The sequence below is a fragment of the Hippocampus zosterae genome, chromosome 2, assembly GCF_025434085.1.
Source record: "Hippocampus zosterae strain Florida chromosome 2, ASM2543408v3, whole genome shotgun sequence".
NCBI lineage: Eukaryota > Metazoa > Chordata > Actinopteri > Syngnathiformes > Syngnathidae > Hippocampus > Hippocampus zosterae.
Genome location: NC_067452.1, coordinates 3142970 through 3158311, shown reverse-complemented (window position 1 = coordinate 3158311; position 15342 = coordinate 3142970). Strand labels below are relative to the sequence as shown.

General features: G+C 43.5%; 1 protein-coding gene across 3 annotated transcripts in view; it reads right to left on the bottom strand.

Moving 5' to 3' along the window:
- The window catches only part of ccdc135 (coiled-coil domain containing 135), a 52457-nt gene extending 43850 nt beyond the window's left edge, over nucleotides 1-8607 (bottom strand). Inside the window, exons 1-4 of one of the 3 annotated variants that reach the window (XM_052058728.1) lie at nucleotides 8258-8607; nucleotides 7706-7873; nucleotides 6848-7001; nucleotides 6618-6743 (exon numbers count right to left, since the gene is read on the bottom strand). In XM_052058728.1, coding sequence (XP_051914688.1) covers nucleotides 6618-6743; nucleotides 6848-7001; nucleotides 7706-7800 — 375 coding nt within the window. In that variant the 5' untranslated portion in view covers nucleotides 7801-7873; nucleotides 8258-8607. The remainder of the gene's footprint in view (nucleotides 1-6617; nucleotides 6744-6847; nucleotides 7002-7705; nucleotides 7874-8257) is intronic. The other 2 variants (XM_052058726.1, XM_052058727.1) reach the window with 2 other exon arrangements.
- Between the last annotated feature and the right edge of the window lie 6735 nt (nucleotides 8608-15342).

Here is a 15342-nt window from a genome sequence, read left to right as displayed (position 1 = left end):
AAAGGGTTCAACAGATATTTTTTTTTGAGGCAATCCTTCCCAACAACCCCACTTTTTTGACAGGCTCGTCTCTCATATTTTTCACGTTGAAAGGGGCTTAACAGCCACAATTTCCCTGCTGAAAGGGTTTACCCAAACTTCCCAGTGAGAGGGCTCAATGTCCATACACTAAACAAGGGGTGTCACGGCAGGTGAAAGGCTCAACTTTTCCTGCACATGTGGGCTCACCATACCCACTTTTTCCAGAATCACGATCAAAAACATCTTTATTGGCCAAGTATGTAAAAATCACACAAGAGATTCTACCTCAAAATGAGGCCTCTCCTCTAAATATGTGTGAGTTCACATTTTGCTTTTCCTTGTGAGAACGGCGTAGGTGTCGCCCCTTATTTTCTCCATTCTGCTCTGAATTTCTCCCATTTGAAGTTCTCAGTAGGCGATCCACAGCTGTTCAATCAAGCGGTTATTTACCATCTCCCTGTCCCTTATTCTGGCCTTTTTATTTGAAAGTTTTAAGCTTGTGGCTGACATGGTGACACATGCAGATAATATACTTTGGATGGGTGACTTGAATATTCATTAGAACCACCACAGAACACGGCATTTCCAAAAATAAATGATACTTTTGATTTCATGCTGATAAAAGACACATAAAATTTGGTAATACTTTAGATTTGGCATTAACTTGGGGCTTAGCAATGTCAAATGTAATGATAATAATAATAATCATACATTTTATTTGTGGGTGCCTTTCTAAGAACTCAAGGACACCTTACAACAAGCAGTTAAAAAACAAATATAATGTTTAAAAACAAAATCAAATAGAATAAGATAAAATAAAACAAAAAGGAGACAATGGATTGATGGTCAAAGTGAATAAGCTAATGTATTTTGAGGCTGGATTTGAAATGTGTTCATGAGTCTGTGTTACGAAGGTCACCGGGGAGCGTGTTCCAGAGCTGGGGAGCAGAGCGACTGAAGGCTCTGTTTCTCATGGTGACGAGGCGAGCAGGGGGGACAGTGAGGAGGAGAGAGGAGGAAGATCGATGAGAGCGGACAGGTGTAGGAATATGGATGAGGTCAGACAGGTATGGAGGGGTAAGGTTATAGATGGCTTTGAATGTAAGGAGCAGGATTTTATATTGAATGTGGTGTATAATGGGGAGCCAGTTTTAGATGTTGGAGGACAGGTGTAATATGGTTTATGGATGGTGTGAGCGTGATAATGCGAGCGGCTGAATTTTGGACCAGCTGAAGCTTATGGAGGGTTTTTTGAGGGAGACCGAGCGGGAGAGAGTTACAGGAATCAAGTCAGGAGGTGACGAGGGTGTGAACAAGTATAGCAGTTGTTGGGGGAAGAGCGGCCTACTTTAACAATCAATTCTAAATAAGAATCGAGGAATGATACTTTAACAATCAAATCTAACTACGAAGAGAGGAGTGACACTATACACACAGTGTATATTAACACAGTGGAGTGAGGGGTGAGAGAAGAGCGGAGCCGGTGAATGTTTCTAAGATGATAATATGCAGAACGAGTGATATTGTTGATATGTGAGGTGAAGGAGAGGGTGCTATCAAGGATGACGCCCAGACTCTTGACCTGAGGGAAGGGGGAGATGGAGGAGCTATCAAAGGGAATGGAGAAATTGTTTATTTTGTTTTGGGTGGATTTGGTGCCAATGAGGAGGAGTTCAGTTTTATTGTTGTTCAGTTTGAAAGTTTGAGGTGAACCGTGATTTTAATTCCTGCAGACAGTTGGTTTGGGAGGATGATGGAAGTATGGTGTTTGGTTTGGTAGAGATGTAGAGATGATATGACCGTATACCACTGCTAGTCTGACCACTACTTTATAAAATGTGCAGTCTTGGCTCATTGCCATCGTCCTGACAACAAAGAAAACTACAACAGCTGCAACATTAGTTCTTCAATCACTGTCGTGCTCTCTGAGTTATGGACTCTGTCAACGCTTCCTTTCCAACTTACATTGGTTCGATTAAGATTCTCACAAAAGAGGCCATTGCTATTCTGTTAAACACCCTTGATTCTGTAGCACCATTAAGATTTAAAACTCGTCCAAAGAGCCTTACTGTGAACTTTGTGTGACAGTCATGTCGAAGGATTGAGGGCAAATGTTGTGCGATTAAACTTGAGGACTTCTGTAAGGCATGGTGCTTGCTGAAATACAAAGAAGCTCTCCTTTTAGCTATAGCCACCTATTTCTCCAGAATAAACCGGGCTCATGAAAACAACCCACAATTTGACACAATGGCAATGCTAACGCTACAGCAGGCCACCTCCATTAGCTCCCTTCACTCAACTCACGATTTTTTTATTCAGGATATTCAACTCATTTGGGACGAGATTCAGGACACCGTGCCCCAGTCCAATCCTCAGATGATTGATGTTAATCAGGGCAGTAAGACTCAGTCTCCTCTTGCACTTTATCAGGAAGTTTTAAGCTTGCTGTTCATCAACCCCTATTTAAGCGGCCATAATTCAACCCAGAGTCTGTGTAAACCTGTTTATTGTAAAAACTGTTGAAAAGATCATAGCGCAACAGCTTCAGGATTACATGGCCAAGAATTTATTTGAACGTCTTCAGTCAGGATTTAGGGCTGACCACTCGATTGAAACGGCCCTTTGCAAAAATGTCAAATGATCTGAGCTATGGACACCTCATCAATACTATTATTATTACACCATTTTAGCGATGCGAACACCTCGAAATGTATGTTGGTATTTCAGGCTCGGCACTTTCTTGGTTTATTTTGTAGCTCCCAGAGCAGACGCACCATGCAATTAAATCCGTTTTTCTGGCAATGCAACTTCAGAATTTCATAGTATTACATGTGTACTTACATGTACACTCCTGTTTAGCATCTACATACTTCCGCTCGGTAATATTTTATGTAAATATAACTTTATTTACTGTCATAATAATACCCAATTATGTACGCCTTCAGAAATAACAAACCCACACAATTCCTGTAATCTAGAGGTGAGCCTCGCTCAGATTAAACATTCATTCATTCATTGTCCGAGCCGCTTGATCCTCACTAGGGTCGCGGGGGGTGCTGGAGCCTATCCCAGCTGTCTTCGGGCAGTAGGCAGGGGACACCCTGAATCGGTTGCCAGCCAATCGTGAGGCACACAGAAACGAACAACCATTCGCACTCACACTCACACCTAGGGACAATTTAGAGTGTTCAATCAGCCTGCCACACATGTTTTTGGAATGTGGGAGGAAACCGGAGCACCCGGAGAGAACCCACGCAGGCCCGGGGAGAACATGCAAACTTCACACAGGGAGGCCGGAGCTGGAATCGAACCCGGTACCTCTGCACTGCGAAGCCGACGTGCTAACCACTGGACTACCGGGCCGCTCTCAGATTAAACAATGGATGTCAATTTTTTTCTTCTTCACCATGACAAAAAACGAGATGTTGATTACTGCCCCTGCTCATCATTAGCACCTATTTATAGGGACATCAGACTGAGCCTTGATAAATGCATTATTACCCAAAGCGACTCTGCAAAAAATCCCGGTGTTATGTTTGACTCAATTCTCTCTTTTCAAAAGCACATTAAGAATATTACTACAGGCCCGTCTCACATGAAGTCTATTAGTAGTGTATTTGATTAAATATACCGGTAGGTTGAACATGATTTGCAAATCATGTTTATTTATGGTTAACGCAAGGTCCTATCTTCATTGGATTAGGCTTTTTGGTCAATGGGTTTCTTCTACACTAATGGAGCGCAGCACTTATGTGCTGGCGGCAGCTCTATACATTCTTGACTCAAGCACACACTTCGAGTCACTTTTCTGGCCACAAGCGTGATGAAACATCCATCCATCCATCATCTGAGCCGCTTATCCTTATGAGGGTCGCGGGCATGCTGGAGCCTATCCCAGCTGACTTCTGATGGGATTCACTCTGAACTGGTTGCCAGTCAATCGCAGGGCACACATCGACAAACTTTATTAAAATGCTCATGCTTATTACATGTTATCTCTTCGTAGCAGTTTATGACCATGCCTGAACTCGTAATTTTAGTCGATGCTGAGAAGACGTTTGATCGGGTCGAGTGGCAGTATTTTTGTTTGTTTTTCTCACGGAAATAAATGTTGCTCAGATCTTTACATCATGGATACGCCTTCTTTATACATTGCATTTCCAATATTATCACCAACAACATTCTAGTCAGATATTTTTCAATGAAGAATTGTGCATTTACTCGAGGTCTTCTATTTTTAATGGTATTGTAAGGACAAATTTAGAAATTAAATTGTTATATGCTGATGACCTGTTGCTCTATGTTTCAGACCAAGTTAAAACATGCCACTCAAATGTTTTTTTTTAAGGCTGCAGATTCAACTATTTTTTGTGAAATGGAAAGACATCCAGAGTTGAACTTAAGGTCACCATAAAGAATAGTACTATTCTTTCAATTTTATTAATGGGTTGCAAACATAACTATATTTGCCTTTCAGTGGCGTGCGGTGAGGTTCATGGTTGGTGAGGCACCGACTCCTTTAGTGTCAGATTTACAAATGTATCAACCAAAAACAGTAGCTTATTCAATTGGCTACTGGTAATTTCATATCCAAAATTTGACCCCATGGGTAAAAATACAATATTCTATTGTATTTTTCTTAGACTAATTTATTTTGTTATAAGATTTTGACAGGCTCTGCAGTTTGGTGTCATCAAAATGTTGTGACATCTCATTAAATTTTGTACAGTCGACCAAACCGAGGAAAGCTAGCTCACAAAATGATCAAACCTAGCTTTCATCTGAACACTGATGTTGACCATAATCTTGTCGAACATTTGTTTTCTCTCGTCTCTGACCGACTGATTTCTTCCACTGTTGTTTCGGCCAAGTGTGCTGAATTTCTGCTCAAATCGCTCATACAGTGTGTTAAAGTCCCGTCTCATGCGTTCAACAACTCCGATGGTGTCGTGGGTTCGCGCACAACAATATCCAATGTCCATGACTTTGTTTTGCAGCACTCTAAAAAGTGCATCAGTTTCACTGAAAATGCCCTCATACGCCATTATTAAAAAGCATGTCGATGCTTCTGACAGCCATCGATCATATCCAGTGACCATCATTTGAGTATCATTGTCCCAGCGATCGGGATCATAGGTTTGCGCTACTAGTTTTTTAACACAGCTGTTTTCTCCAACACTTCCAAGACATACGCAGCTACAGCAGGGGCTCGCCTATCATCACTAACATCATCAAATCCTAATAATGCTTCCACCACCACAGTCCACTTCACTTTTGGCAACATAGCGCAAAATAACAGATCTGTGCTTTGTTTGTGATATCCGTAGTCTCGTCCAACTCTATGGAAACAAATGGGGCAGCATTGATCTCCCTTTTTAGATCATTTATTATCACATCACCGAAAGCTTCAATTATATTGTTCTGTATTCTATTGGACAAGCCAGAAAGCACACTGGATGAGTCCAAATGTCTAGCTAACCTCTCATCTTTCTCATCAAAAGCATGTGATAGTTCTACATAATCGCCACGATTAGAAGAGCTTGCCCTCTCGTCGTGACCACGAAATGGCAACTCCCGTTTAGCGAAAAAGCAGGTTGCATGAATGAGGTCTTTCACAATCTCTCGGTTTTCCCTTACCTTGGCATTGCGGATGCTAACGTTGAACCTCCGCTGTTCGTTCAATGCCAAATCGATCCTTGCGCTTTTTATATCACAATATCCAGACAAATCGAGAACAAAAGGCAGGGAAAACAGTAAAGACGGGTTTTCGAAGGACAGCCACATCACTGTTCTTTACCACTCCGTTTGAAAAGTTGTCCGGGCTGTCCTGTAGTTTGAAGCAAACCTTTTCACTCCGGCGTTGGTCTACCTGTGTTAATCACGTCCACTTTTGACTGAAAGTCAAGTTTTGAGAAGTTTTTAAGCTTCGATATATAATCCTTTTCTTCCATTTTGGCTGTCCGACGTAGCAAATTTAAAAAAGGATCGCACTTGACTCGCCTGGCGCCTCTGCACGGAAGAAGAGCGCAACGTACCTGTTTGCTCACGTACGCCCTCTTAATTGGGGCAGAGAACGATCTGCCGCAACCTATGCCTTTTCACTGCGGTTTTATTTCCCATCAGCAAATCTAAATATGTCACAAAAAACATTAAACATAAATGTTTTAAAACATTAGCCAGACTTAAGAAAAGCAGATCAAATAAATGTATCTGCAAATGTTATATTGCTGATGTGCAGATGTACGGCAAGCAGGACGTGCCAGTTGCATGTATCAACCCAGTTTGTGATGATTGCGCAATGCAATGCGCGTTCAGAGATGCGGCACTGCCTCACCTGCCTCCCCTGACCGCACGTCCCTGTTGCCTTTTGCTTCAGGATGATTTATGTACCCTGAAGTCCATAAAAGCTTAAGATACACCACTGCGACACAAATAGCACAATATCCACTCAGCATTCCGCATCTCACTCACAATTCGATAGTGAATTGGATAGTCAGCTTACTCACAAAATGAATTCAACATGTAAGTCAATGTACCACTGTACTTGTATGAAAACAATTCCATTCTATTAATAGCACATTCTGGATGTCACTCACAAGCTCTCCAGGTGGCTCCAAAGGATTCAGAGATAAGAAATCGGCCACAAACAAAGCACATCCTTCCCAATTGAGCAGCCCGGGATGGCTTGTCATGGTGGGGCGCAAAGTGGTTGAAACAAACTTCTAAACACACACACACACACACACACACACACACACAGGTATCAGACAGACCGACAGAGTTTACCTCAGTTTGGGCAATGTCTAATGATCGTAGGTACAGTTACCTGGACGCCGCATTCATTGATGGGGCAGAGCAGCAGTGATTTGCGTTCGGGACACAAAAGACAATACTGACGCTGGAAGTTGTCGGCAATGGCCAGCAGCCGGACTTCCTCCACGGAATTACACTTGTATGACTCAGGAAGGAGTGGACTGGACCTGTGAGACACACTCGCAACTCAAAATCCAGCTCCTGCAGACTCAAATATTATCAACACAAACAGCAATATAGATCAAGAGTGTTTCCGTGTGCGCGTGCGTGTGTGTGTGTGTGTGTGTGTCATGAGAGGAAGCGGGGATGGCCCTACAAAAGGGCTAAAGGGGTGCTACAGCCCCATCATAAATCTGTGTAGCCCAGTTAAGCCTCTCTGGCATTTTATTTGTTATCCTAAAAATAGCAAAAATTATTTATACATTTCTGTATCAGGACAGTCCGTGGGTCCAGTGGTTAGCACGTCGACCTCACAGTGCTGAGGCACCGGATTCAATTCCAGCTCCGGCCTCCCTGTGTGGAGTTTGCATGTTCTCCACGTGCCCACGTGGGTTTCCTCTGGGGACTCCGGTTTCCTCCCATATTCCCAAAAACATGCATGGCAGGCTGCTTGAAACCTCGAAATTGACCCGAGGTGTGAGTGTGAGCCTGGATGGTTGTTCGTCTCTGTCTGCCCTGCGATTGGTTGGCAACTGGTCCAGGGTGTCCCCTGCCGGCTGTTCGAAGACGGCTAGGATAGGCTGCAGCACCCCCTGCGACCCTTGTTAGTATAAGTGGATCAGAAAATGCATGGATGGATTTCTGTATAGGTCAAGAACCAGGAGAGAAAAAATCCGGAGCCATGCCTGACATGAGGTGAGCGGTCACTTACAGGAAATCACTCGCAGCTGAGACGTGTATTGCTTCTTGCACTTGTTCATTTCCATTTTCTGCTTGCTCCTCATTGGACTCCACCAGCATCTCCATCACTTCACCTGTTAGTTGACTGACTCCTTTGCCCTTCGAGTGCGTCACCAAAATGGCAGCCTGGTCCAAAAATCTGATATCAAATTTCTAAATCACTTGGCTGCTTCCAACATTTCTTAATGCGTCGTGAGGCCAAAGTCATTTCATTAGCTTATACACTACTGTCGATGCAAAATCGTAAATGAACAACAATGAAAATTATGAGGACCCTCATTTTTATCTTTATCTAAATTCATAATTCAATGGTTCTGGGTCTCATTCGATCGTCTACCTGGTGAAATACAACATTTACATACGTAAACTGTGATCTAATTTCTGTTTTTACGGCGATGTGACTGGCTGATAGAACTTTACAATGCTCGAACTTGCCCCACCAAAACATACATGGAATTATCTTTACTATTACACGACAATATAATGTTTAACATATACACGCGCATACCGGACGAAAACATACCGTCGTGTCTTGAGCTTGTTAGCTTAGCGGCTGTCAATTGACTTTTTCTGTTGTCGTCTCGTCGCCATGGCTACCACCGTGCTGCCCAAGCCCGGTCAAATATGCAACAGATTGGCACATTCGGAGTTGTCGGTCCAATAACGGAATAACTAAGCATAATTAAAACACAAAGTATGCTTCTGTCTAATCACAGTGATGTAGCCAATTAGCTACAATCAGATTTGGGATGATTTTTAACACATCCACTCGTAGTCGGAACGATGAATTCGACGTTGTTTCTTATGAAGAGCTGACGAGAGGACAGTGCACAGGGACCGTCAACAAATAGCAACTAGCGACAAGAAAATGAACCATTTAAAAATAAGACTTCGTCATAATTCATCATGGTGTTTCTTCAATAATAACACACACACGCGGTCTTTAAATGGTTGCAGTACAACCCTTATGTTGGATATGTGTTTTAACTTTGGGGATTTTAAAGGAGAGTTAGTCTCAATCCTCAATAACTTCATGATTTTACATAGGCGTCCAAAATCACATGACATATAGATGGGGACTGGCTGCTTATACTACAACTCTTAATTTGTGAAAATGAAAATGTCTCTACTTTTCAAAAAAAAAATTTTTTAAATACTGCTCAATAATTTCATGATGTTTCCAAAATAGTCTCAAATATAGATGTGGACTATCTACTTATATTACAACTCCTATTTATAGAAAATAAAATTTCCCGTACTTTTGAGACATTTTTGTTGTTGTGTTCAATAACATCGTGGTAGAACATATGTCGGCCTACAAAACTACATCACATGTAGATGGGGACTACCTGCTTATATTAACTACTCTTATATTATGAAAATGTCCTTTCCTGTATTTTATAGGATTTGTGTTGTTGTTATTACTGTTATTACTGTTCAATAACTTTATTATAATACTCAATTTGGCCTCCAAAACCACATCACATATCGATGGGAATTACCTGCTGATACTACAAATTTTATTTAATGAAAATGTAATTTCCAGTATTTTCACATTGATGTTGTTGTTATTATTGCTCAATAACTTCATGGTCGTTAATAATTCGGCATCCAAAACCAAATTACTAATAAATGGGGACTGCCTGCTTACATTACATCTTTTATTTTTATGAAAATGTCCTTTCCTCTAACTTTTGAGGGGGTGGGGTGTTATTGCTCTTATTTATGTTCAATAACTTAACGATTGTACATAATTTTGCCTCCAAAGCCACGCCACCTATAGATGGGAACTCCCTGCTTATACTGTACTGCAACTCTAATTTCATGAAAATGTAATTTCCTGTATCTTTGAGAATTTTGTTGTTGTTATTGCTCAACAACGTCACGGTAATACACGTTTAGGCCTCCAAAAGTACTTCACATTTGGATCGAGACAATCTGCTCAGAGTACACCTCTTATTCCATGAAAATGTTATTTTCTGCATTTTTGAGGATTTTTTTTGCTCTTATTACTGTTATTATTGCTCAATGACTTCATGGTAATACATAATTAGGCCTCCACAACCACATCATTCTCCAAGCTGCCATCCGCCCTGGAGACCGCGAACCTCCTCATAATCCACACCTTCCTTTCTTCATGGGATCCCGGTGGACATTATGTCGGACCGGGGTGCCCAATTCATTTCCAAAGTGTCTGTCACGGTTCTGTTTTCGGTCTGGCCAACAGGTGGCATGAGCGGACTTCTGTGCACACCTGCTGCCAATCTGTGATTAGTAGCCTCAGTATTTAAGGACTCCTCTGCCGTGCACCTGTTGTTGGAGTATTGTTGCATTGCTGTTTCTCTGCTCATTGACTAGTTGGCTTTAGATCTCGTCGTGTTTCGCTTTGTATTCTCTGTACCCATGGTGTAGTAAGTATTGGTTTTGTTTTGTGATTGGGCTTTCTTGCATGTATTTGAGATACATTGTTTTTTGTTTGTATTCTTTAGTAATGGGTCCATGAGGCCTCATGAGGCATGTCGACACAATGACACACTGTGTTGATACTCGATGGCTGTTTGAAAGTGACCACTGCCACCTGTTGGACCTTCAAAATCCCTGCAGCCAACCCACTTGACAGACTGAACAAACTGATTTGATGATGACGTATATACAATGCACTACCTCACTCTACCCACAATAGCCACAAGCGCCATTGTTTATGTTGTTGTTTATGCTGTTTATATTGTTCATATTGTCTACACTGTTCAGATTACATGTCTTTTTTTATACAGTGTAGCTGCTATCCTTCCTTAGCTGTGTGTGTTTAATGCACAGCATGTTTGCATGCATGTATGCACTGAAGAATGAGAGGAAGAAATTTCATCTATGCTGCATGTCATACATAAGCATATTTGACAATAAAGATGACATTGACCCTTGACAATATCATTCACATCCATGCATTCATATTGTATCATTCAATGTGTTTCAATAAGATTAAGATTAAGATATACTTTATTTGTCCCGCAATGGGGAAATTACAATCAGAATTCAGAAAGGAAAAACGCTGGGTAGGGAGAGGGGGAAAAATGTGTAAATCATGTGAATGAGGATGCTTGTGGGCTTTGTCTTCACAAATTTTGATTTAGAAAAATAAGATGCTCCAGTGTTTTAAATTTCAGTCTGTTGCGTTTAATGCATACTATTTCCCCTGTTGTGGAGAAGACACACACACACACAATGGAATAAGACATGTCAAAAATCCGAGAGGCACTTGGTGAAATAAGGAGATTTTAATAAATACCTTATTCTCCAAAAGGAGATCAGAATGGCTCTACACGGCGGACAATTTGTATTTGTCCGGAAGCTGCTCCATAATATGCACGTACTGTAGAACGTCACTGGAGTGAAGCGCGTTTCAGCAGTCGATAGGCTGCTGCTCTCAGCTGTGCGCGCGAGCACGTACTCGCGGCGCCGACCCAACCCACGGCACATATTAAGCTTTGAACCACGACAACAGCTAAACTAGCCTAGATGATGGTCAGTAGACAAGGTTTACGTTTTATGTGACTATTAATAGCAACGTGGCAGAGTCTTCAAACATGCGGTGTGCTCACTCGCAGTCACTTTCTGGAACTCCCCCTTATGGGCGGGACCTCTCAATCAACTGGAGTATGACGTACAGTACAAACGTTCTTAAAGCACTTCTCATATAATAATAGCCTATTATATGACAGCCGACATGATGCTAGAAGTCAGACAGACACATTTTTTCTGATAATCACTGTGTTCTCCGTATTGCCCAAACATATATTTTTATTCGCGCGAGGGTGAGGTCTGGCTTGTTTCGGCAATCGGCATCGTGTCGCCAGACGCACTTCCTTAGGATACACTGTGCGGGCTTTTGCTGCGTCAATGCCCCCTGCACTGAGTCGACACCCCCTGGACTGTGGCGCAGCTTGGACTGTGCCAAGCAGCCGATGCAGTCTAAACTGCACCGGTGCAGTTCACGTGTCAATTAGCAGCCTGCACTGTGTCAACGCAGCCGATGCAGTCTAAACTGCGCCGGTGCAGTTCACGTGTCAATCACGTGACGTAATGAAGCAGCACATGCACCGACACGTGGTTTGCTCTGTGAGCCCGGCGCATGCATCAACGCATCAGTGTCACTGGACCCATCACTAGTATTCTCGGTCTTTATTTTTTTCCCTTGCCCTTTTGTGCAAGCGCTTTTTGTTCCCTCGTTATCGTGCGATTTGTACATTAAAATATATTTTTATACGGAGACCTTGTTTTCGTCTACGATTTAGGATCCAAACCAAACTCGGCTTGTCCGAGACCTAACAGTGTCGAAGCGGTTCTGTCCTGCCATTGGAGCCACAGCAAGCCTATCATCTGGTTACTACGCAAAATCCAACAAGCAGACGGAACGGATGAACCAGGACCGGGAGGCAGCTCTGCGATGCGTGTGTCTCCACCGTCCCTCAACTTGGGCTGTCCATCTGCCTTGGGTGGAGTACACGCATAACAACCTGGTCTCGTCAGCCACAGGTTGGTCTCCATTCATGTCTGCTTATGGCTGTCAACCTCCACTCTTCATATCTCAGGACGGGCAGGTGGAACTCCTGTCGGTACAGCTCCACCTAAGACATCGCGTGTGCACGGAGACCAGGGCAGCTCTGTAACGTACAACTTCTAGAAACCGGCAGATTGCAGACCGTCAACGGCACCCGGAACCAAGAGGTGTCCATTAGGAGGGGAGGGGCGGGGGTGCGGGGGGGGGGGGGGTACTGTCATGTTCCTGTTCTTGTGTCCCCACCAGGTGGCAGACTTGAGCCAGTCCTCCAGTGTGCACACCTGCTTCCAATATTGTCATCAGGGAGCCATGTATTTAAGGACCAACAAACCTTCAGCAGTTTGTCGGATTATTGTTGACCTCGCTGTTGCCCAAGTGATCATTTTTCTAGAGCCCTTGTTCTCGTCATATTAGTTCTGGTTCTCTGGATTATTTGTTTTTTGTCAGTATCGTCTTACTTTTTTTATTTGATCTTGCCTCGAGTGAATTGGATTCTTGGCATTTTGTTTGGTATTCTCGGATTTATTTCTTCCTTACCTTTTGCAAAGGCTTTTGGTCAATGTATTATTTTTCTTTCCATGGTCATTTTGACTAGCGATTTCTGTTTCTACTTTGTCGGTGCATTTTGTGTGAATAAATATTTTTTGCGACAGTACAATTCTCGTGTCTAGAATTCTGGGATCCTAGAACATTATTTGGTTCACTTCGAACCTGACTTGGCACCCTGTTCGATTTGGTCACCGCTTACGTCACAAGTCTGGAAACGGTTTTACAGGGCTCATCTCATTGTTTTTTCTCTTTATTCTTTCTACATACATTCTTGCTGCTGGAGGCTGTAAATTTCCCCAGTGTGGGACGAATAAAGGATATCTTATCTCTTCCGCCACAGGTTGGTCGCCCTTCATGTCGCCATATGGTTAAGATTAAGATTAAGATATCCTTTATTTGTATACAGTATACAGCACAGATGACAAGAAAAGTTGTATCCAATTCATTCCAATGTATTGCATTCGTTTGAGGGCGGGGAGGTTTCTATTGTGTTCCACTGCTATTGGCTTGAAAGCTTGATGACTGATTGACCGACCAACAAATATGCTAAGTAACAAACAGACAGACAATTGAATTTGGTTGAGGTCGCAAACATTGGCCAAAAGTTCTTCAGATATTTGCCAGACATTTGCCAAAAGTTTTAATATTTATTCTTGTTGCAAGGTGTTTAAACTTGCCTTTTGGAAGGAAATCTTGAACACGTTCAAAATTCCCTTGTGAAAAGAAAAGAAACGTCTGGAGGACATTTGGCGAACGTTTGCAACGTTGAACGAACCCTGAAGAAAACGCAACATCCCCTACCTTTGCAAACACTCACAACAAATAAATCCATTATTTTTATTTTGTTTTATTTTTTCTGATCTTATTTGATGTTGTTTTTAACATTGTATTCGTGATTTTAACTGCTTGTTGTAAGGTGCCCTTGAGTTCCTAGAAAGGTGCCCACAAATAAAATGTATTATTATTATTATTATTAACATTCACCCACTCAATGGGATACTGCTTCATCGACTTTGCCGCAGCATTTGATTCAGTTGACCGGGGTGTGTTGTGGATGATCATGAAGGCTGACGGGATCCCTGTGAAACTGCTTCGGCTCATCCAGGGCTACTACCGGTCAACCCGAGTCCGAGTGCGGGCCTACGGCAGCGAATCAGAAACCTTTGAGGTGCGGTCGGGTGTCCGACAAGGCTGCGCGCTCTCACCAACCTTATTCAACTATGCCATCGACCACATTCTCAACACTGCTCTCCATGGCTTTGAGGGAGTGAGGGTCGGCCGAGATGTCGCAGTGTCGGACCTGGCATACGCAGATGACATCGCTCTACTTGGAAACACGTTCGAGGAAGTTGAAAACGCGCTGATGAAAATCCATCGAACGGCCCTGACCGTTGGAATGCGCATCAACGCCTCGAAGACCAAGATCATGTCCTCCCTCACCAACCCAGCTGACCAACGGTCGCTGTCACTGGAGGGCGTGACCCTGGAAAACGTTGATTCCTTCACATATCTCGGCTGCTCTGTGGTTCCGTCGGGGCAAGGAGAAGCAGAAGTCGTGCATCGCATCGGGGCTGCCAGATCCGCCTTCGTGCGCCTACAACGCCATCTGTGGGGTCGGCGCGAGATCTCGTCAGTGACAAAGGGGCGTGTCTACCAGGCGATCGTGCGGACCATCCTGCTTTATGGCTGTGAGACCTGGCCTATGAGAGTGGCTGACCAGCGCAAGCTGGAAGTCTTTGATAACGATTGCGTCCGCCGTATTCTCCGCCGCCGCCGATCGGACCGGGTCGACACTGCTGACCTTCGTCGCTGCCTGCACCTTAGCCCCTTACCAGCGTGTCTCCTGCAACGTCGACTCCGTTGGTTCGGGCATGCGGCACGCCACCAGGAGGGCGAGTTGATCAGGGATGTTCTCCTTCCTGCTCCTTTGCCAGCCTGGCGCAAGCGGCGTGGTGGACAAGTCAAGACCTGGGCCACCACGATGAAAGAAGACCTCGCGTATCTTTCCGGCCCCTTGGTGGTGGGTCTGAGACGGTGGAACCAGGACTGGCTGAAGCTGTCGGCTGACCTGGCACAGGATCGCCGCGCTTGGGCCGCCATGATCAGGGATGTCGTGCGCGCCAAGGAAGAAGCCGGTTCAACCCGCCCAGGGTGAAGGCCGTTGCAAACAACAAAAACAAACTCAATGGGATACGGGATTTAGGATGAAATATGTACAAAGCAAACTGACTAACTCACCCACTCAGTTGCAAGAAAACTAAGTGATTCACAGTGCCAAACGGATGACTTCATTCTAATAGGGCCTGCCCACCACCTGCTGCATAGTCCTCAAGATTTTCAAACCCGAAAAATGGTGCTGTTGTTTATGTCCATCAGAATTCGATTTTTTTTGTGGGAGTACAACTTGAAGGTACACCTGCACGACCTCAAATATAACCCTTAAAATATGAGTGTATAGATTTGGATGAAAAGGGAAAAGGGAGCATCTCACTGCATATGGA